At 39.1% G+C, this 24539-nt stretch overlaps 1 protein-coding gene across 1 annotated transcript in view; it reads right to left on the bottom strand.

Annotated features, from left to right (window-relative positions):
- AVL9 (AVL9 cell migration associated) overlaps window positions 1-24539 on the bottom strand; it is a 47752-nt gene that overhangs the window by 18656 nt on the left and 4557 nt on the right. Inside the window, exons 2-10 of the mRNA XM_005485854.4 lie at window positions 13247-13367; window positions 11139-11224; window positions 8855-8926; window positions 7953-8042; window positions 7521-7587; window positions 6839-6879; window positions 5671-5709; window positions 2103-2172; window positions 959-1506 (exon numbers count right to left, since the gene is read on the bottom strand). Coding sequence (XP_005485911.2) covers window positions 959-1506; window positions 2103-2172; window positions 5671-5709; window positions 6839-6879; window positions 7521-7587; window positions 7953-8042; window positions 8855-8926; window positions 11139-11224; window positions 13247-13367 — 1134 coding nt within the window. The remainder of the gene's footprint in view (window positions 1-958; window positions 1507-2102; window positions 2173-5670; window positions 5710-6838; window positions 6880-7520; window positions 7588-7952; window positions 8043-8854; window positions 8927-11138; window positions 11225-13246; window positions 13368-24539) is intronic.

The raw sequence follows: 24539 nt of genomic DNA, 5'->3' as shown, positions 1-24539 counted from the left end.
TGAAATATGTGTGAAATTGCATCTTATATAAGATGAAATTTCACACAGGAAGGTGAAATTTCATTTTATATATTTTTATGTGTGTATATATATTTATTTATATACACATTTTGTGCATATATACACATATACATTTAAAAACATATATAGATATAAATGAAAAGAGGAAAACAGACTTAGGTGTCAGCAAAGGTAGAGCTTTCAGAATCTTTGTTTAGGTTAAGATATCTAAAGGCTACTGAAGTACTCTGATCTTGCCCTATATAGGCTAGATCATCAGTTCCTCAGAGTAAAAGAAAACTGTAGTTTCTGCTACATACAATTTATTAATCACAGTGGAGATGCAGGTTAGCACCACATAAAATTGAAAAAAAATTGCAAATAGTATTAAAGCAAAGGCATGAAAGTGGAATGTAAATATGCTTGCAAGGCCCTCTCCAGCCTTTCCACCTGCCTAGGAGAGACCATACTCCACATGTTTTGGAGAACCCTACTGTCAACCCAGAGTTCAGTAAGCAAAATTATTAGCCACTTCTTGTGGTATTCTCATGCCCTCTGAACAAAGAGAAGCTGTGAGACAAGCAGAGAAGAAGGAAAACACAATTCCTATCTGTGCTAAAGTAGAATGCAATATGGAGATTGTTTACCCAAAGTGAGGATGCTTTGTTCCCTTGGCCTATCAGGGCCAAGAAGTGTGAGTATGTGTCGGACTGTCACAGGACAGTCAGGAGAGAATCAGAGATGAGTGCAGTGTGAGCAGTTCTGAGCAAGACTGAGTGCATGGCATATTCAGTTTAGATACAATGTACACAGTATAGTACAATAAAAGAATTCTTTAGCCTTCTGATGATAGAGTCAGATGCATCATTCTCTTTGTCCGAGTCGCCTTTGATTTACAATAACTTCTGGGAAAAAAAAGCCTTCCTGAGTTCCCAAGTACCACAAAGAACATGCTTACCTTTGTAAAAATAGCCAGTGGCATCCCATACTGGTCCTCTTCCAGGCCAGACACCAGTCCTTGCACAAGCACCGTGTGCCCCGTGTTTGCCTGGGGCTGCACAGTGATGGGAAGGCCTTCGGAGCTCACGCCTTTGCTCCGAACATTTCCCGCCTGCTCTGACGCTGCATTCTCACGTTCTTCTTCCTTCAAATGAGCCTCCTCCAAAATGCTGGGGTCCAGGGTCTCCCAGTCACTCTCTGAGGAGGCTGGAGAAGCACGGGAAGGAACTTTCAAGCGCTGCACAGCTCCGTTGGAGGACTGAGCTCCATTGCAAGCCTTCTCGGCCTGGGAGAAAGGCACATCTGCTTTTTGACCCTCCAGGGAATTATCTCCTGCCATCTTCCTGTCTCCCTTGCCCATTCCTAAGTTTGCATTCGAAGCATCAGCAGCAGACACAGAAACATAGTCATCTAACCGTGGTGGATTTTCCTGCAAGCCAGCATCCTCTGATATGCTCTTTCTTGGTCTGTAGTGTGAGCAGTCACTAAGACCATGTTCAATCATACCTGGGAAGAACAGCAAACACAAATGTCAGCGTCTCAATCAAAATTTTAGTGACTTTTGTGAAGGAAAAAAATTGCTTTTGGGTACACAGAGGAAATAATGTAATTTATAGCACTACTCTGGGGAGGGAGGGGTGTTTTAAATAACCCAAACCCTACACTTTCTCTCCTAAAGAATCTGCCTTAACATTTTGCTTTAAGAAGACTGGTTAGAAGCTAAGGATTAGCAAGGTTAGGGGTTATGACTGTTTGTTCGTTTGTTTTTATGAGCATATGTGGAAGGAAAAGTTTATATTTTGGGGTTTTAAGGAACTAAACAGGAACGTGTTACTTATTCAGGGGCCCCATCTATGTTACCCACAGGAAATACAGAAAATCCAGTGGCTCCAGTGAAGCACAAGAAATAACCCATAAAATGCAAGCAGCAAGTGTTAGGAGGTGTGGGCATCGTACATGGACATGCACACAAGTCACCCATTTTTCAGGCAACATATCAACCTAACTTTGTTATCACATGAGTTGATTTCCAAGTGACAGCACAACCTGTCTCAGTTATCACCAGAAAACATAGCAAAAGAAGTTCAAACTTCTTTTCTTACCAGGAAAGAGTGACAAGACAGTCATCAGAGCTCCCACCAATCTATTTACAGGAGAAATATAAAACAGCACCTGGTGGCAGGAGGGAGGACAATGGGAGGAACAGAGAGTGCAAGAGAGGAAAGGAGAATTAGGGAGGGGAGAATGAGAAAAACAACATTATACTTATGCATGACAAATGACACATGCAAACTATTCAAGGCACTGCTTTTTATGTTATATTAGAAAGTCTGCTCACTAACAAAACTTCCTACAACAGTTCAAAGTAAACATTTAGATATGCCTACAGAATCCTTATATAACATTTGTAATATATGTTTTATATATATATATATATATATATATATACACATGTGTTTGTAACACATTTCTCAGTTATTCAGGTTTTTCTACTGGTTTTTAAGACTTTTTCCAAATTGATCCAGTTACTGAAGAACTGACAGAAAAAAGTTGTTCCTGGCATGCTGCATAAATTCTTGCTCATTTGTAGCACATTAAATTCTCTGTTATAAATCAAAGAGGCCAAATAATCTCCATTCCAGAACACTGATATAAACCTATGCAAAAACATTTCTTTTAAGGAGTTATATTAAGGATATGTAGATAAACCAAAAACAGGATAAATGCTGCATGCATTTATTACAGTAATATTCATATGTAACAAAAAAGATTTTTTAGAAACAGAATACATGAGTGGTACTAACTTTGGTAAAGCACTTAAGGCATAACATGGGAAAACAGAATCTCCTTAATTAAATCAGAGAGACTGGAATTAGTAAATTAGTTAGGAATTCAAAAGAGGGTGTCAAAGGCTAGCAATGAAAGAAGAAATAGAAGCCAGACTGAATATTACTACTAGAATTTCTTCAAAATATGCCTTCAGGGAAAAAGAGGGGAAAAAAAAAAAAAAAAAACAAAACCAAAAAAAAACCAAAAAACCAAATAACAAAACCAAACCAAACCAATCCAAACCTCAAAAATCCCTACAAAAGTAAACTTGTCCAAAATGCCATTTCATGCAATATCAGTAAAAAACCATAGATGAGCATTACAAGGAATCAAGAGTGCAAAGGAATACAAGAATAATCTAACTTTATGACTTTGCAGTCCAGTTTAATAAGCAGATAATGTAATTAAAAGTGCAAGTTTGTGGACTTAGTCTTCATAAGAGACTTCTGCTGTAAGAAAGAAAGACACTTTAGAAGAGACTGATGAATAATAGCTCATGTCCCACTAGTGTTTGCCAATCTCCAAGCTAGTGAACCGATGGGACAAAGAAAGACCTACACAGCCTTAATAGAGGCCAAATGATATTTAGTGGTACCACAGCTGAAAACAGACTAAACATACTACCAAAAAAACTGTGCAAGATAAGTGAATTCAAATGGCAACAACCACTGAAAAAGTACGATGAGATGAATAAGCAGCTTATCTGTGGAAAGAGTTTTGGTTGACTCCAATGGGAATTAAAATGTGTAACTTTGAAGATGTTGCTTTATAATGTATGCATGAAAAATGCATGATATAATAGCAATGAACTGCAACAGAAAGCCTATGATATTCCCACAGGTTTAGATTCTCAGACACCATGCATTCTTAGCCAAGCTTATTTTTAAGCCTACAGAAATAATTAAGCCTATAAAGAAGTACCTTGTTTTAAAGAAATCTATTCCAGTCTAGGTTTTTGTTTGGGTATACCACTTACTTAAAGCAAATACTTTTCTATATTTGTTTCATCAGGTCCCTGTGTCATCTTTCTGTCTATAAGGATTCACTACCCTTCCCTACCCCACTACATGGCCTACTGCATTTAAATCAGCAAACTGGGTGGTCCTGGCAGGAGAAATTGAAATGATCACCATCTGGAAGTAGTCTTCCAGCCTAATAACCACTGAGAGGTGAAAAAAATTCTTTTAGCCCGTGGAAAAACATCAACCAAATTACTACAGATTAAAGGAAATTAGTCTGTGGCATTTTCCAGATCAAGGAAAATTGGCATTATGAATGGCTTCTTGCATATTATATTTAAAGTCTTTGAACACACGGATTCCCACAGCTATTCTGAAACCATAACATTTGCCAGAAAAGAGGCAGTGCCTGAAAACCAAAACTTTCTTTTGAAATTGCAAGTGTTGTCTTCCTGTCAGAGCTTAGGCAAAACCAGACACAAAGCAACCTGCAGGTTTGTTCCATAAGCATTCAGTTACTTTCAAAACAATTTTGTATGTTTGAGTAATGTGAACACACTTGGGAAATCCTCTCTCTCCTCTCTTCCTGTGCATTTGCATCTTGTGGTTTGGGCAGTTTCACAAAAGAACTGCAGCTCAGTGAAGTATTTTCTTTGTACATGTCCAAATGCTGAACTGATCTAGTGACCCCTACTGTGCCATAATTGTATTTTCTCAAGTGTACTTTTGCACAGCCTTTAACATAGTCATCTTCAGCACATGCCTCCTTAATGCAGAAACTGCATTTATTCTCATCAACAAATACTGAGAGCTGTCAAGGTGTATCTGACTTACAGAATTAAGTGACAAGTGCAAAAACTTTGGAGAAGCTGCTACATCTATTTTAAAACAGAATAGTATATTTACTGCCTCATGAAAGATATCTAGGTCTAGGATATAGACTTAAATAAACACCTCCACAACTGTTTTGATAACTTATAGATTAAATCCTACTGACTTTCCAGCTGCAGCTGACAGGAAATCCTAACATGCCTTCCCATCACTCTGAAGAAATTGGGTTTTAATACAGCAGGTTCATTGAAGAAAAAGCAGCATTTGGGAAACTGAAACAAAGCTTTAAGTTCCATTTTTAAAGCAAAACAAAACAAAATCCCTGCATAAATATGTCTGGCAGTTGATACAGTCATTCCACTCTAAGTTCTTGCTCTAGGGCATTAATATGAACACAGAAGGAAAAAAAAGTCTTGATTTCACACCTGCTTTCAAATTTTGCATATTACACTTAAATTACTAAAACAGCATTGCTTCTGAGGCACTAAGATAGCCCAAAGCAAGCACTGACCCTAGAATCCAGCAGTTATTACCAATTTATAATCTGAGTTCAGCCTGACCTAACAGATACAGCTCTCTTCACTGTCCCTGCAGGTGTCCATGGAATTCAGGTCTGAAGGATATTCTAGCACTCATTTCTTTTGGTCTGTCTATTTAAAGTCTGAACCAGAAGTTCTACTTGCTGAATCTCTATAAAGCTGGGCCTTTTTTGGTACCCACATTTCCTGTCAGTTCCTCCACACAGGTAGTACCTATCTGCATCTCATTTGTATCCCATCCTATATTTTACAGTAGCTTATGTTTCTCTGGTCACATTTCATCACATTTTACTTTGGCTGGGATAGCAATTAAAGAAACAAAGTGTGGACAGAATAGAAGTGGAGGCAAATGTATAGGTCAACACACAGCAGTTTCTTTAAGCCTAATAACCTAATTTATATATTGATGCAAAGTTGTTGATATGACTTCAGATGCTTCTATTTTACAGATGAAAAATATTTAACAGCTATGTTTCTATTTAAACTACCTGCCTCAGCTTATAAAATGTTACCTTTTTCTCTAGAAGAATCAATTTAAAAAGGATCAAGACCTGAAAAAAAAACACAAAAAGAAAAAAATGGTGAGCAAACCAGTGCCATTTCTCAAAAATAATGTGCAAGCATAACTTCTTCTTCAAGGTTTTGTGTTAATCTCTGCATAACAATCAAATGATCAAATGCATTTGACCAGTGAAAACCAGTGTTCCAGTACCCTTTCTCCACCTGAGCACACATTTAAAAATAGCACGAGATGGAAAAAAACCCCAAAAAACAACCAAAACCTCCATAAAAAAGAACTGTATAATTTGAATCATACATAGCTTAGCAGAAAGAATATGTTGCACAATTCCAGCATTTTAAAAAACAGTAAACTACATAAACATAAAAGAGATCCTCCACAGAATTACTTAAAAAATCCAGCAAAATACCAAGAAGAATATTCACCTCACCTAATTTTAGGCATCTAGATCACAAGTGGCTGTCCAGACTCTCTACATTAAGGAAAAACACAGATGCTTCTGGGATATGATTGGCAGACATCTGAAGTTAAACAAAAATGAGTTCTACCCCAAAAATCTACTGAACAGGTGCAAATACACCATGAAATTCAGATCTTCAAAGCTGTTTCCTTGATGCATCTCAGTTAATAAAAGATTCTAAATGCTATTTGTACTTTAGCTATACCACATATACTCAATTTCAACAGAAATTAGGAAAAAGAAGGACAGGTCCAAGTCCCCTCTGGTCCTGTGAGGACTTGGACCTCTGTGATGGCAGAAGACAGAAAATTTACAAAACACAGGAAAAATGCTCCAAGTTGTGTCTGCACAGACTTTAGCAATAGTCTTTTTATCACATTCATCAAACAAGAAACAGGAAATAGAAACAAGATCACAAATGAGATAGCATTTGCACTTTGGGACAGGACTAAAAAATGTCCCACAAACTCAGAAATCTCCAGGAATCTCTCAGACTAACAGAACTCCTTAGTCTGGAACGTGCTTTCACTGAAGTTATGCAGGTGGAATTGGAGGGAAAAATCAGGAGGCTGTAAATACCAGTGCTTAGGAAGCAGTCTTCTTACTCCTAGCTCAGTTATGTCTAGATATGTTTATTTTTCTAGTATAGTTCTATTTCTAAATAGTGCAGTCCTTTAAATGTCTAGTAGAGAATACCTACCTTGTGTCTAAAATGGAGAACAAGATCCCGAGGAGACAGACCTGAGACACCAAAAAGAGAGTAATTATTACAATTCAACAGCTGATAGGAATACTAATTTACTTTTGCACCATTTTTCAGCATGTGGGAGATACCCATTATGGATTCTGGTTATTTCAATAGTAGAATTCATACAAAATTCCTTTTTCTTTTTCTTTTTTTTTTTTAGTGGGAGCAAGAATTCATTGTCCATAGAGACAAGAATAACATGAGTTAACACCTGTTGGCTGCCACACAGCATTAGGGAACCACTGAGGTGAATGCACACTGTGCATTCAGAAAGCACAGGGAAGAGTCAGAACTGGCTGGTGAGATACCCTAAATAACAGGTAATAACATGCAAGCTTGAGCAATTGGATGGTGTGGGGTGCTGAATCTAAAACTTAAGAAGGTATTGTCCACCAAAAGCAGATAAACAGCTGCTAGGCAGACTGTTAGGTCAAGGAGTAATATGGTTTCACCTGCAACTGACTCGTACTATGAAAGCAACAATACATTTTACATTTATTTAAATCCATTAATAAAGAAATGCAGACTTCTGGTGCTTAACCTGTTAATGCATATCCACAAATTCGCTCAGGAGAGGTATGTGTTGTTTAGTATAACATCATCTCTGCTGCTTTGTACAAAACAAGTCACTTACCAAGATAAACCTGTGACCCTTCTAAGGAAGTATTGCCCAAGGAACTATTCATATGATCATAAAGTTCCTGTAAAAGTTAGAACAAAGGCAAAAAAGGTGTTAATGGCATATGGTCACACAAAATCCAGAATGAATAAAATTCACTTATTTATGGATTTTAATGGCTTACTCCAGAAAGAAAGCAAAGTTTTACCAATGGCATCCACAGAGATACAGGCTGACAACCACACTTGTATCTCATAATAATCAGAAAGTGGACTCTCTGTCAGATTAGGGTAGTACATTTAGTTCATGTTAAAGTATTGCAGGAGCTGAACAACTGAATGACTTATGCAAGCACAAGCAGAAGTCATCATAAGCATTAAATGAAAATACTAAAGTATGTGGCCATACACTGAAAGCTGTTCTGTGTGCATTTTACTGGAAAGTTACCTTTAGGATTGAAATTTGTGAGAAGTCTTTTTCTTCAAAATACGCATGTGTGATGAGTTGCAGCTTTGCCTGAAGTAACCCATACAAAGGCTTGGAAGAAAAACAAACAAAAAGCAAGTGAATTAAACTACATAGTCACTCATTTTGAACTTTAACCTTCTTCCATGCCTATGTTGCAATACTGACACTTTATTATACACAGAGTTCATGGATGAGCAGTCCTCAGTAGATAACTCCCAGCAACTTTCTCCTGTGCTCATTTTAAATGATGATAACTTCATTTTCTTCCCATTTGCATGTACCATACCCTCACTGAACATCTTTCTGGAAAAGTAGCTTCCTGCTTTAACCCCATTCATAATAGTAATAGTTCCAGTAATAGTTCTTTCTTCAGCTATAAGCAGAAAAATATTTTCTGTTCCCTGCCTAGTGACCAGCAGCTTTTGATGAATAGGTAGAAATAAAAGATATCTCTTCAAAACAAGAATATGCTGTATGTGTGGCTGTGAGAAAACCTCCCTCACAGTTGAAGATGGTGGCCACTCTCACCAGCTACTAGGCTAGATGATCTTTGAGGCTCTTTCCAACCTTACCCATTCCATGATTATACTAGCCAAACTCCTCAATTCTACTACATGAAATTGAGTTAGTAGCATTTAAGGAGGATCTGAGTATCCTCATTCATGACAACAGGCAGACACTTTTCCAGTTACAAGCAGATACCACAAATCAAGGCAGCTCACTCAAATGCCACAGCCTTCCAATTCCATTTTACTCCAGTATTTTGTTACTCTGAAATGGCTAAGACAGATGTTTGAAGCCAAATGTTCCAAATAAGAATATGGAAGAACAATTGTTAAAATTACCTGAAAGTGTTTTGGGAGTTAAATAAACATTCTTACCAGCTGGCTGAGAACACAGACACTTTTCTGTACAGTTTCTCGGGTGATGTCTGCTTGCCGTACTTTTAAAGCCTAAGAAATAGAAGTATTACAGTGGTTTTACCCAAACATCATTTCAAAAAAATTATTTCCCAAGTCTAGTTGTCACATACTACTCCCCTATTTAAACAAAATCCTAAAACTAGCTATCTTCAGTGGTGGAACATCCAAACCATGCAACAGTATGCCCTTATGTTTTCCCAAGAGATAGGCTGGGAAGGAGGGGCACGAGTGTCATCCCCTATGCTAAGGAATTTAGCATAATAGGAACTCCCCTATGCTAGTGAGATTGTGAAGAGCTCCCTCTGAAAAACAGCCACAAACAGGTCAAGAGTTTGTGGGTAGAAATCAAGGACAGCACCTACAAAGGACACCTGGTTGGGGTCTACCACAAGGTGCCTGATCAGGGGGCCTGTTGCCAAGGCCTTGCTTCAAGAACAGGAAGCACTGTGCCCACAAGCTCTCATCCTAACGGGGAAATTCACCCACTTGGATGTCGGCTAGGAAAGCAATGAGCCTGTGGATGCCCCATCCCTGGCAGCTTTCAAGGCTAAGCTGGATGGGGCTCTGAGAAATTTGGTCCAGCAGGCAGCATCCCTGCCCATGGCAGGGAGTTGGAACCAGATGATCTTTAAGGCTCCTTCCAACCCAAACCATTGTATGGCGATTCTATGATTCTACCTAGTAAAAAGAGTCATAACACTGACATGTCAGAGCTGTATTCTCATCTCATCACATCCAGCAAAGATCCAAACACAGCTGTGATGATGGGCAAAGCACCATTTAAAAAACCCTAGTGTGAGAAAAAGGCAATAGGAAAAGGAAATGGCATTTTAACTCAGGGGAATGTATGGGGAAGAAACCACAACACATCACTTGCTCTTCTCTAACATCATCTGTGAAAATGGACCAGATTACAAAGTCTCTTCTCAAAGCTTAGAAGTTTCTTGTTTCATATTCAAGCATCTTTTTTGAGCCACTCGTAAAATAAAAGCTTATCCACAAAATAAGCTACATTCTCAGCCAGAACAAATGGTCCCAGCACTTAACAGCAAACCTAGAAATGGTGAGGGCAAAACACACACAAATGATTCACTTAACTGTACAAAACAGAAAATGTATGGACTGCAGCCCACACATCAAAAAGGACAGATGGAGAGAGTGCTAAGCTGTAATATGAAACACATTGGGGTTTATTCTAGTTGTTCCAAAGAGTTCATCTTAAACATCTATTTATTCTTCTTAATTGGTTACTAAAAAGCATAAACTGGAATCAAGAGCACAATGAAGCCAAGTTATCACATAGTTAAATACAGCAAGACTCTAAATCACAGAATACAGCAAAGGCTGGTGCAAAAATAATGAGTGAACGAAAACCAACATGGAATTTAGCTCAAAAGAAATGGAATTTAAAACTGCATGAGTAAAATTTCTCCTAGAGCAAGAAAAGGAACTTGAAATATAATCAAGATGTAATTAACACAGAAATAGAGTACATAAAAAAGTCATATATTCAGAGGATGAATCAAACCCACGTGACATTCCATATTATTGGCAATTCACTGAAAAAAAATCAGTAATTAAAAAAGAAATTTGCAATAACTTCTCAATTCTAAGCGCAGAGATCATACTACCATTACAATTTTGAAAACATGGAATGATTTGAGTAGATCGAATACTTTTATTTTCTCAGTGTGATCACCTGCACACTGTGGCTCTCCTCAATTTTTCAGTTTTACTGCGAAAGATTGGCATCACTAAGCAGCTACCCTGAATGGGAAGACTCCAGTCTACTCTACAAGTGTACATTTGGCAATGGGAGCAGGTGAAGAGAAACATCCCTACACTTGCATGGCCAGATCCCAGGAAGTACTCAAATGGGGAGAAATTTCAGCTTTTTCCACCCAAAAGGCCTACTGCCTGAAAACTTAGCTTTGCCACCTGACAGACTGTCAGTTCACTTTTGCTGCTTGGCACTGATGGCTAGATTGGCTCTCCAGAAACAAAATGTATTCTTCAATTGCCTCAAACATTTCAGAAGCTCACAATACACCCGCTGATGTATGGGACAGAATACTTCTCAAGTTCTGGAGCTACAAACTGTGAGCACTGTCAGAGACTTTTAATGTAACACAATCATGCAGCTTTTGCCTGTTGGTGTAATGCAAGCCACTGAATTTTAGGTTTGTTGATGCACTGAGCTTATTATTCATGAATATCATTAATTCCCAACTTGGAAGGTTACCTTTGCTTCAATCTGCCGATAGCAAGAGACTCCATACACCGTGGTTCGATCCCCGCACCTGGGAGGCAGGTGGAAAAACACAGTATCTGGAAAAAAAGACAAAACTGTTTTGTCATTCACTAACAAGAGCTTGGTATATTTATTTTCCACATCCCTTAAAGATTTACTGCAGAAAGTACTGGCTGACACTTATTTCTAAAAAAAATTAAAAGGAACAAGTTACCTACGTTATGTCTGGACCCAAATTATTTTTCCCATTGCAAGATAATTTGTGGAAGAATCTCCAGGTATGCAGGACAGCTTCATGTTTAGCTAGACCAAGCCAACATTGCTGTTCAGAAGCAGCTGCTGACAGCAGAGAAGCACCACTGAAAGCTACAGGCATGCTGCTTTCCCAGTTCAGCACAAAGGAGCAAAGGCAAGGCTCTGTGAGTCAGTGTGTACAACTCAGAGTGTGATGCCATTAAGGCAAACAGAGCCAAGATAGGGGAAAAAATCTCAAACAGCAAGGAGGATACACACAGTTGAAAGGTTAGAGCAGCTCCTACCATCTGCACCAGCACCAGCACTACACTACCAAAAAGAATTTGTGAAACCTAGTCTTACAGAAAACAATTAGTGTCTCTGTGCAAGTGCAAAATGAAAAAGAAAAGTATCTATAAAATATGACAAGAGAAAGACTTTCATGGCTTGAGATACACACACACACATATACACACACACTTGCTGCTACTGCAAAAAAGTTGTTAAAGCCTAAGCAAAGACAGTTGTCCTCTCCTTTCAAAACATGAGTGAAATCTTTTTTGAAACCCACTATTAATTTTTTGTTAGCTTCATAGTAAGAACATTAACAGGAGAGACAATCCCACATGCATTATGACCAACAGAGAGGGAGACTTCTTATAACAAAGCTTACTACTTTGATCAAGTTTATATTCTGGAGATCACCCTAGGGTTTTAGAAAATCTCTATGACGATTTCCTGTACCAAATCATCCTCTTTGCACAAATGTAACTACCCATAGGCATTAGTTTAAAACTCAAAACCAGATATCTAATAAAGTTACAGTAAATGAAATACAATTATGATGAGAAAATCTATTTGCCTGGTTCAAGTTCATGTGTACTCTTGCCTACAAAACATAAGGATATATGTTTCCCCTTTGTTGCCAACTCTTTCTTGTCCTTACAAAAAAATAAACATTTATATTCTTCTAGCACAGCAATAAAAATGCTCAAAGTTGAGTATAACTGGAATAGTACTGAGACAAGAAAGAGCACGTAAATGCAGCCGCATTTGATTTGCCTACCTTTGAATGTTGTCTACTTCTTGTAATGTATTTAACAATGCAGAAATTCAGCAAAAATCATGGCCCAGAGCAGTCAGAGACACTCTTACTGCTGCTAGGAAAGGGACTATTTTGATAAACCCCTTTTGTTTCCAAATGAGATCTCCAAAAGCTGGACAATAAGGAAACTAAGTATATCATGTTTAAAAACTAAACAAATTAAAAGTAGCATTAAAGTGTTTCTGTGATTTTGCTGTTTAAAGTGACTTCCTTGTCTGCTGTGCAGAAAAAAAAATGAAACAATTGGACACAAATAAAAATGTCAGGGGTAAACAGAATTGCTAATAAAGGAATAAATGCAATACTAAAAAAATTAAAAGTGCCACAAACTTGGTCGTGACTATATGCCAAATGGATATTTCTATCTTTATTCTGCCAACAAAAACCCTTTTAAAGCTCACACCATTATACTGACATGGTTTTCCACAACTTGTAGCTCATTTTTAAGCATCTCTGAATTAGTGGAGCAGAGTTTATTCACCCTTCAAGAACTTCTGAGAAAGCCAGCAGCCTTGTTTTGTGCTAGAACTATGCAAAATTTATATGTAACCCTGAAGTTTTTACTAACTGAACACTGGATGTAGGAGGTACACCTTTACTTTCACCTAAAGGAATATATCACTGCCAATGTATTTTGCAACTTCAACAAAAAGTGCAGGAAGTATAATAGTAAAAAGCATCACTCTCAGCTGTTCAGATATCAGGTTTCTTCTTTGGGCTGCAGCAGAAGTACACACAACTGTTCTCTCTCATTTCTCACCTTCCTGATAGTTGTGGGCGCCATCCGGTAAGGCAAGAAATGGCAAGTACTTCCATTCCTCTGGTAAACTGTGGCTGTCATGTCCTTCTCCAGGTTTTAGGGGAGGATAGGAAAATTCAACCTAAACAAACAAATGAAAACAAAGGGGAGAGAAAGAGAGAATACATTACAGTTACCATACAAGCAAGCCTGTATGATTCAGCCTAGCACATTTTTCCTACCAATATTATGGGAAATAAATGGTTTTCTTCCACCTAGCATTGCTTGTCTCTTCCTTCATTGCACCCACAGACTGAGTTGTGTGGTTTAAATAACAGGCCTTGGGCAGATTTGGCTTTTAGAGTCTAATTCCTTTCCCTCAAGAGAAATGAAGAGAGATCTCCAAGCAGGAAACAGCACCCAAGAGCTGAATATCTTCTTCCCAGTGTGCACAGAGCCAGCAGCACATTGCCACACCTGCAACAACAACAGGGGTCATTGCTGGGGCACACATATCCTGAAAGCAGATTTGACTTCCCAGCCCTTCAGGTGCTCATGACTGGGTAATGCTGACATATGCAGGCCTCTCTTTTACCCTGCAAGACATTGAATCATCTCAGAAACCATACTAACAGCAAAACACTGGTTCATATATTTTCATGTCCCTGACTGCAACTTTTTCTACACAACGGCCAAAAGTATCTCCTTTTCCTTTCATTAAGAAATCCTGCTTTTCAATTTTCCCTTTCATTTAATTGCCATTTTCCTCTTATTCCTAGAAATAGGGACAACCATTCCATTTCTTGCACTACACTACAAATCCACCACACACCCCCACAATCAGCATCTTTACAGTGCAATCTTCTTTTCCTATGGAGACCCCAGCCACTTCCACCAACTCTTTTTCAGATGGCATTTCTTAATTCAGTGAACAAAATCTAAACACAGATTTGTCAGTAAAAGAAACTGTTTATTGATTCTGCAACTTCTCTCCAAGGATATTTAGTTAGTGAGCATAACTAGTGAGCTGTAAAACATGGAAAAGAAAAAGCACGACAAAGCAAGCATATAAATAATATTTGATGGATAATAAAATAAAATAGTAATAATGAAATATTAAAAATGAATAGTAGTAATAAAATAGTAATAATAACATCAAAAGAAAAAAAAAACTGTGAAAGATGAGTAGTGAGGAAAAGTGAAATTCTTCACCTTAACACACGATGTCACTGTCTACAACTCTTGCCAACTTGACAAAAAGGTACAAAGGACAAGAAAACACCAAGAAAAATCAGCCTTGCTACTTGTATAAATGTCAAGTTTTCTTATTCCATGTTATGGTGGGTTGACCCTGGCTGGACACCAGGAGCCAAGCAAGGCTGCTCTATCACCTTCCTCCTCACCTGGGTAAGGTAGAGAAAATATAATGAAAGGCTCATGGGTTGAGCTAAGGGCAGGGAGGGCTCACTCACCAGTCACTGTCATGGGCAAAACAGACTTGGCTTGGGGAAATTAACTTTATACCAATAAAACAAAGTAAGATAATAAGAAGTAAACCCAAATCTTGAAAATACTTTCTCCCCACCCTGGGTTGGGTTAATCCCTTCCTGGACTTAACTTTATTCCTGATTCTCTGCCTCCTCCCACAGCAGTGCAGGGGGATGGGAATGGTTCGTGGTCAGCTCATCACACCACCCTGTCTCTGCTGCTGCCTCCTCCTCAGAGGGAGCAACCCTTCCCCTGCTCCAGCACGGGGGCCCTCCCCAGCAGACGGCTCCATGAACTTCTCCCAAGTGAGTTCCTGCCACAGGCTGCAGTTCTTCCTGAACTGCCCACCAGGGTGGGTCCCTTCCAGAGCGCGGTCCTTCAGGAACAGATCCCAGTGCAGGTCCCCTCTGGGGTGACAAGTCCTGCCAGGAGCCTGTTCCAGCACAGGCCTCCCATGGGGCCACAGCCCCCCTCAGGCTTCTGCCTGCTCTGCCATGGGCGTGTCTACAGTGGATCTCTGCTCCTCCATGGACCTCCCTGGGCTGCAGGGGGTCAGCCTTGCCTTACTGCGGCCTTCACGACAGCCCACAGGGGAATCTCTGCTCCCGGGCCTGGAGCATCTCCAGCCCTTCCTGCTTCACTGGCCTTGGTGTCTGCAGGGCTCTTTCTCTCACATACTCTCACTCCTCTCTTCTCTGGCTGCAATTTGCTGCTCTGCAATAACCTTCCTTCTCAAATACAGGAACCCAGAGGTGCTACCAGCACCCCTGACGGGCACTGACCAGCCCTGAGTCTCTCCCTGGCTCTGTCACACATGGAGGAAGCTTCTGGCAGGGGCAGAAGCTTCTCTCAGAGAAGCCACCCCTGTAACTATGAGGAATCCATAGAGTCTTTTAAACAAAATATGCCCCTAAGAAAAAAAGAAAGCATCTGACTTCTAAATGAGAGACTAACAGCAGAATTAGCATCCACAAAAGGAGCAGAGCATTTAGTACACACATACATCCTGAGAATGCCCTGCTATCCTTTTCAAGTCACAAATAAGAAAACTAAAATGGTAGATAAGAAAATTAAAATGGTAGAAACTTCACATAAATGTCTGCAGTATCATACCTTTTCTGATGTTCAGATTCAAACATGGCTGTCTGAAAACACCGTTTACAAATTTTTTATTAGAATCTTGCAGGAGTAACTTTAGCAATAAATATAGCACAGTTACTAAGTTTAAAACACAGATAGTCAAGGAGCATCTACACTTAGGTCCTGACTTGGGTATTTTATTTCACTGCATGGCCAACAGAGAGGGATTCAAATTCACCTCTGGAGGAGTTTCTTTCTAACAAATACAAAAGAAACCCTGAGTTCCCTTAGATTCCAGCAAATATCTTTGATGCATCATTCCTGACAGGGAAATACTTTGAGGATTTAAGACATCATTGCTTCCAATCACCTTCAGAATTACCATTGTATTTTGCACTGCAGCCAAATAATGAATTAGGAGACAAATTTAAAGGAAAGATGGGTAAGAGGAGTCAAGCTCCATGAAAAACATGTAATTCAGAAAGGAACACTCCTTTCCAAAGGCCAGAACAAAGCTGAGAAATCTGGCTCCTGTGTTCTTTTTACAGTGTGAAATTTGACGAAGAACCACTTTGTTCTAGCTCACAATATGCTATCAGCACCTCTGTTGTTATCAGATAATCCCAGCAACAGAGATTTCTGCAGGTTCTGTCAGTTCCAAATTCAATAAACTGTACCGGCATTAATGACACTGATGACAATCTTGTTTTCTATTAGTTGTCTTCTTTCAAAAACCAGTTTTATTATAAATCTCTGTATGCATGTGTATGTATAAGAGAGAAGATCACAAAACTCAAGCAAATCAAGACTAAAACTGCTTAAGTGGCCTTTAATACTCTATTTTACGCTTTATGATAGTCCTGATTTACATTATGGCATACTATTATTTCTCCACCTCCCCAAGAGGATGCATATAGGACATACCCTGGTTTCTAAGGAGGAACCACATTCACGTAGTTTAACAGAATTGCTGCTGGCCAAAGTACCAAAAGCATGGAAGTAACAAAGAAACAGGAAAAGGAACAATCCAATAGCAAGAAGAGCAGGCAATGCCCTGAAGGACTTCTTTCCACCTCTCCTCGAACTTAACAGTTCCCAGTGATGAGAAAGTTTGACTTTTGGATATTAAATAAGCAGTCACTGCAGGTGGGAGTCATGTCAGCTGAGTGTATGTCAAAAAGCAAGATCTCTGAGGCAGTTTTCCTAAGCATTCTGCAAAGTCAGAGAAAACAGACACCTGCAGAGGGTGATTCATCTGATCTGTTTCTTTTGACCATCTCTGAAGAAAGCTAGCTCTAAGTCTAACTTGCAGATGACTGACTTAATGCAGATGAAACTCACCCTAACTGTTCCCCCTCCTCTAGATGTTCTGCTTGATTTCTCCAGCTCAATTTGCAGACTTGCATCAATTGTAGTTAGGAATCCTTTGCACAGAAAGAAACCATTATTTCAAAACCAAAGCGTTATAAGAATATTTAGCAGCCTTAAAAAAATGGCTAAAACCTCACAGTTGTTGAAAATAAACTGAGCAGTGCACATGTATAGAGGTGATAATAATGGAGTAAACAGAATTTCAGTTCTATTAGTTCTGAGTTTTCAAACAACTAGAGTCTCAGTAAAAACCTTTCCCAGCCTGCGTGTGCAAATTACAGAGCAGTGCTCCTAGGGAAGGCAACTTAAAAAGTTATATTCTTATCATTTTCCATCTTAAACCCAAGACAAACCATGACTTGGGGAAGAGATGGGACTACTGAAGAGACCTATCTCATACCTCTTTTTCCCCCTTTTCACAGAATGAAGAAAGAGGAGCTCATTTTTTATTTAAATATAACGGCTTGTTATGTAAATCCATCCACATATGCATGTGCATGCATAAACATGCACTTAAATGTCCCTGTATGTCATTAATACATGTATCACTACAAAAATGCCTGCAAATATGAGAAATAAAATGTTTTCATAAAGCCCAGTAGTGAAGAGGAACAAAGATACACACCTAAGTTTTTAGAGCTGACTGCCAGAGAAAATTTTACAGGTTTTTGTCACCTTAATTGAATTAAAGAAGACTCCTCAACAAGAGGAAATTCAATTCAAAGCTGAACTCCTGAGAGACTTCAAAATAAACTACATAAAACATGAAGTAGTATCTCCATGCATTTCTTACTCTTCCAAGTGTCAGGGATCTCCGTTCCAGCTGGAAATATTGGTCACGCCTGTCAAGGGGTTTTGATGGCAATGCTTTTTGCCTGTGCAAACTGTCATGTTCTCTAAGCAGATGGGTCCTGATGGATTTCAGAACTAAAAACAATACAGAATATTGTCTTGAGGTTTAGGGGAGAAATAAATAACTCTGCTCTTCACTACACAGAATATTTCAACTCTGGTAAATTATCAAAATTTATTATTAAAATAAAATCTAGTTTATAAGAACTCCTTAAATGGAAGTATAACTGAATTTCTGGAACTAAATTTTTTTATTTTGCTGGAATTCTGCTGCATTAACTAACCCTTAAAAATGCAGTTTGCATTGAACCTAACAGTTGGGATGCAAAGCACCAATGAACACACAATTCTAGTGGGGAGAAAAAAAAAATCAAGGCAATCTGGTTTTGTTCCTTGCCTTTAAAGGTACTTCCTAGCCAGAATAAATTTACTACACATTCATTAAGTCGCAGTAAGAAAACATGAGAGTAAGAGAGGAAAAATACATTTAAGTTTCTACATCTAGGAATTAACATGATAGTTCTTTAAGAAAAATGCATTGATAGTGTCTTCGACAAAATTGCAAGTACACAATCAGAAGAGAGGTTCAAAAAGGAACTGATAAAAAAGGAATTTCCAAATATATGGGCATGTCCAGCTAAACTATTGCACTCAAACATTTGACAGGCAGTTGGCATTAATTTTACACTCAGGTATGGTTGTTCTCCTTATCTGTGAAAAGTGATTAATTGGTAATCAAAGCAGAATCACCAGTGAGCACCAAAAAGTGATAATTTAAAATGTGCTGGCAAGTCAGTATAACCTTCCCATCCTGCCCACTTCATCTACTATCACATTTGAATTACAGTCACAATATAAGCTCTCCACTTTAGTATAACAGGTATTTTGATAGATTTCTCTTCAGATAAGTTATGAAAAAACATCTGGACCCAAGTAAGTTTTTGCATTGGCACAATGGAGAGATTATTTAATCTCAAAAAAATCTGAAATCTTTAGAATGACAGTGTTATATTAAAGACCCAGGATATTTCCAGTAAGTTATAGAATCTAATTTACAGGAAGCAAATCCATTCCATCCTCTAAAAAATTGCTTTGATTTCTCCCATTGCTTCAACTGCAACAAACAGGTTGGATAATTGCTTGAAATGAAGAAAAGGAGATCAGCAAAACCCACTAATTACATTTCTACTTAGAGAATATTTTCCTTTCATAAATCCTTACAACACAATTAATTTCAAGGATACCAGCCCTCCTCTCCAAAAAATAAAGGCAGTAGTATGCTAAAGAGAGTATAACTATGCAGCAGTAATCAAAAAACCCAACAGATAAAAATTACACCTACAACTTGATACCTCTTTATAAATAAGTCAGTATTTGTTCTTCACTCAAAGTAGAGATTTCTAAAATCAGTTTTCACAATTTATTAGTCCTAGCAAAGCCAGACCCAGAGAAGAACAGCACAGCAATGACCTTATCTGAATCACCATAACAACTTCAGCACGCAGCCAAATGAAAATCTAAGAGCATTGTTTGTCTTTCAGCACTAAGAACTATTTATTACTTATATAACAATTGAATTTAAATTACAAACTTCCCCCATTTTTGCACAGCAGAACTTACAGATCAGGATCTGCAAGCTGAAGAGCCCATTCACATGACAATAATGCCTATGCAGTAATATAATGACCTCTAACAGCAGAGTTTTAAATATATGTTATACATTTATATAAATGTGAATATTTGTAACTACTATGTAAAATACATGTATATATGCATACAAAAATACATATGAAGTATACATATAATATACACTTACATAAATATATTTTAAAATACACTAGATACACAAATAGCAACAGCAAAAGAAATCCCTGTATTACCAGGAGGCAGGGCATAGTTGTTTCTATCCTTTCAGCTCCTGAAACTGGTACTTCCTCACATTTCCATACTGCTAAAGCCATAGAGTGGCCATTTACACAAGTTCTAAGGCACCATCTGTAGGCACAATATCACCATTCAAGTTTGCTTCAAAACCTCTGACTAGGTCAGCAAAGCTCTGACTCTTACTGAGGCCCTTAAAAGATAAAATAACCTGAAATACCAAAACTTTTGTTTTTAACGCCATGCTAGCATGCATTCTAAACACTCTTTCCAATTATTTAATACTTTATTTCTATAGTCATAGAGTTCAAGCCCTATATCAATACTGTGCTTCGGAAATTTGGCTCTTATTAATCTCTTCAAAGAGACACACACACTCTGCCCAGAAAAAGAACTTAATACTACTGCAACCATTCCAGCCAAGGGGACTTGCTAGGGAATTCTGTGCCATGAAGACAAGATTTATACATTACAGAAAGCAAGAACTCATACAAGATGAATTCTGGCAAGAGAGAGCAGCGTCCCTGATTCAACAAGCGAGGGCACCCCAATCTCTACCCCTAACAAAGATGTCTGTCCAGCCCAGCAGCCAGGGCAGACTGGAGTCAGCAGCAGCCAATTGCTCACCCACAGATCAGCTCTTAATGCCCATCTTGGTGCCCACTGGCTCTTGATGAGCACACCCAGGCACAAGGACTGTGGCATTTCCCCTCTCCAGGGACAGCACCCACACCTCACACGAGACTCAGGCATGCAGCCTTTCCTCAGCTCGGCTGCGCCGCGGTTCCAAATAGCAAGGAGATGGCAACAAGTTGACAAATGCTACACTGAATCCACCTTCCCCTGGGAAAATGTGAGGACCAGGACAGCCAGCACACTTCTAAGCACTTGGACTCATGGGTTTAGAAACTGCCATTGAGGGTCACACAGCCAGTACCTACTGCTGAACCAATGCAGTCCAAGCGAGCCATCACTCGGCCTTAGGAGCCAACAAGCATTCAGGCTCTTTGCTACAGGACATTTGAAGGGCCCAGAACTGCTCTTAGTCAATTTGCTCCTTCCTCACAAGTTTCAACATCAGAATCACTCCTGAGAGGCAGCAAATCTGGTTCACTGCCACGCATGAGGCTGAGAAGGTGCACAAACACAGTAACACAATGAAGCACAGAACCCACTACTCTGCTCTCAGTGACCCCAAGGAAGCAGGCAGCCAGCCCCATGTCCTGCCCCTCAGCATGCTGGGGCAGCAAGGAACTTGCTTTCACATCTTGTACCCACAGCTTTCTTTGCTTTCAGAAGCAGCATGCTGCATAGGGGTATCAATTCAGCACCTCATACAAACTATAAGATGGATTACCAAAATCAGGCACAGATCATGAATTCAGGTGATATCAGGACAGGGAACACAAAGTGGAGACCTGCAAGTTCCAATTTACTCCTGCTGGAGTGACCTCTGTTCAGTGATTTTACAGCTTTGAACTTCCCTCTATTCTATATGTATGCAAATTACATTGCCACCTCTAGTGCTAAGAGCACAAGCCACTGTTTGAAAACATTCGGAAAAGGTAAATGAAAGGTGCAGCAGAAGTACAGAAATACATGCTTTATTGACTTGGCATTCATTCACTTATTCAAGAGAAAGGCTGAGATTCCTGGCACAGGATATTTAAATAACTAGTCAGATGTTATGACACATACAAAGAACAGGCAAATCATGAGATGGAAGTTAAGTATGGCGACTATGGGAAGCATTACATAACTGCAAATGGGTATTCAGGAACCTTCTCTCAACTTGCACATCAGGGCAACTATGGAAAAAATATCCAGTATGGAATCCTTCCTTCAGTATGGAATACTTCACTTCCCGGGCAGCACTTCACAGAAGTGACTGCAGGATTATCAAAGTAAAATGTTCTTTGAAAAACTAGACAAAGAAACAAAATAAAGAAACAAACTAATCAACCATACCACAAAGTTTTTCTTGAACATTGCACACCAAGTACTACATAAGCGGATGCAAAAAATGGAACTCATCATTAACTCACCACAAGAGATCAGAATCTGCATTATTGTTTACAGAAGTACATGTGTACCAGCAATTCATTGTGTATTTAAAATTATTAGCACCCCATGCCAATTAGAGTAGCCTTACAAATAAAAGCTAAAAGCCTCTTTAAAAGTTACAAACTGTTGAGCATGAAATCCACATATTTTAGACAAAAGGCTAATCTTTGATATTGGATGTATGCTATGATTAACTTTATTAGAAGATTTCATGCTCATAATGGTCCTTTAAAGTGTTTTAATATTATTAAAGCAGGGAACAAAATCAAAGGAATTGTGCTAATGTTTATAGGTTATCATCAATAGAAATAGGAACAAAGCAATTCAGCTTGATTCCAGCTTAGTTCCTTTTCAACTTATTTTTGTTTCTGTTGTTCCATTAACAAGATCTTGTTTAATCACTGGACAAGATGACCTACTGCAAAATAGCTGCATGCTGTGCTCCCCTGAAACAAAGACACAGGGAATTTAAACACAAGAAAGCATACACTTCACTTGCATGTTTAAGAGCATCAAGCACATCTAAGAGAATCACAGCAACTACTTGAGTGACAAAGATCAAGAAGGGAAAAAAATAATTTTCCAGTAAAGCAGAGTCTTAGAAGAAAGGCAGCAAACAAAACGGGGACTAAGACAGGCTGGAAAGTTTTCCTCTGAAACTTCCCACCCATGGAATCTATGGAAGAGAACAACTTCAATATTTCCCTCTTAAAAAAACATGCTACAGTCAAGAGTGCAGCAGACCTGGAAACGCAGGCAGTTCACAAGAGTTGATAAGAAGTGCAAACTGACCTTGCTCATTATTTAGACATCTCCCAATCCTCCAAAGTCAAGCCTAAGTTGCCAACATTTCTGCTTAAAGACACCTCCTTCCCAGGCACCTGGGAAAAAAGCCATGTGCACAGATTGCTCAGGCCATGTCAGGTGCCAATTTCTGCAGATCACAACAAGCACCACCTTCCAGAGCTCAAGTATTTGAAGCTCTCAAATGATGAAGATCACATACACAATTCAGGAAGAATTAAAGGACATTCTCCCCTCTCAAGTATTATATTCAGGCTCTTCTCTTAAACTGGGTATCAGCTGTTTCATTCCTGATCTTAGGTGTCCTTTGCATGACATGAAGAAAACCTCTGGTCAGGCAAGAGAGGGGGACTGCTCTTCAAGCACAGTCCACACAAAAACAGTCTCACACAGACAAGCACTCAGACACTCTTTGGAGAAAGCAGGCATCACATTTATGCTATGAAGTTCAGTACCTTGAAGATCCTTACAGCAAACTTTAGGATTCCATGGAAATTTGCCTTTTGGTATTTACAGTAATCCCTTGCCATGTCTGTGGGAGTTTGAAATGTCATTCTCCACACAAGTACAGACAAGTGGGTCAGGATACACTGCCGTTATTTCACAGATCAAAGATCTCAGGCAAACAAAACCGACCGGCAGCACAAGCATTCCAGGACACACATGGCACTTCCTCATTTTCCCACCACTCACAATCCAATTTTTTTTCCCACAACACAGTAAAAAGTGCATATATTAAAGACAGCCAAGAGTAAAGTGGAATAATTTTAAGCTCTTAAGAGAGTACGTGAGACAATGGTCACCTGCTGCACAAGGTCAGCAGTGATGTGCTCAACTGCTCAGTTGAGCAAGTGCAGAGAAGGTGGGCCTTGCCCCAAATAAAGTGAGTTTCTGTGTGGCCTCACTGCTGGTGACACAGTGCCCGAATTCACTCAGGTGTGATTAGCTCAGAAGCCTTGCAGCATCAGGAGAAGGCAGGTCAGGCACTGCAGCAGCAAAAGGACCATGCCCTTTCTCAGCAACCAGCCAGGGGGTTTACAGGGACTTGTGCCTAGCTCTCCTACCCACAGGTTTTTCCAGCTTTGCTGAAATGTTTCCATCCTCTCCTTTACAAATACATCAGTTCTCATTTTAACTCTGCCTTCAAAATTAATTATTTCTGGAGTACTCGTGATGTTTTAAGCCCTCCTACACCCTCAGAGACTATTACCTCTCTGCTTCTCCATGTAAATAAAGCTTGGAGACAGAGCTCAAGTGACGGTTACAGCACACGTGATCACAACGGGAGAACTGCACCTCAGGACTTTCAGTCTTCTACCATGACTGTAAATCAAAGGTCTTTCCATGTATTTTCTAGTTAAGGTCTGTACAAGTTGCATTTTTGCTTAAGACTTTTATTACAAGGTAAGTAAGGACTTTCCACACTAGTTAATGCTTTCAAAAATTAGTGTTGTAAGGCAAATCAGGTGCTTTATCACTCGCTTGTAATGAGGGAAAGTGTTTCATGATTCCAGAAAAATATCTTTCCCCTTTTTTGTTCTGAAATCACTAATTACTCAGTACTACAGTTCCCCAAAACTACTGAGGAATTTGTTTTCAGCCACTTCAGAAGAAAGGTACAAACAGTCCTGAAGTCCAAGCTTTACACTGAAGCAGATGAACAGAATCTGCTGCAGTAGACAATGAGCTGAACAGCTACAGGTACTCCAAAACACATCAGACTTCCCTTATTGTCACTTTGTGCCCCAATGTTTTTGTGCCTTGAGTCCTACAG

The sequence above is a fragment of the Zonotrichia albicollis genome, chromosome 1, assembly GCF_047830755.1.
Source record: "Zonotrichia albicollis isolate bZonAlb1 chromosome 1, bZonAlb1.hap1, whole genome shotgun sequence".
NCBI classification, from domain to species: Eukaryota; Metazoa; Chordata; class Aves; order Passeriformes; family Passerellidae; genus Zonotrichia; species Zonotrichia albicollis.
The sequence above is the reverse complement of the archived record's forward strand: the minus strand, read 5'-3'. Positions and strand labels throughout refer to the sequence as shown.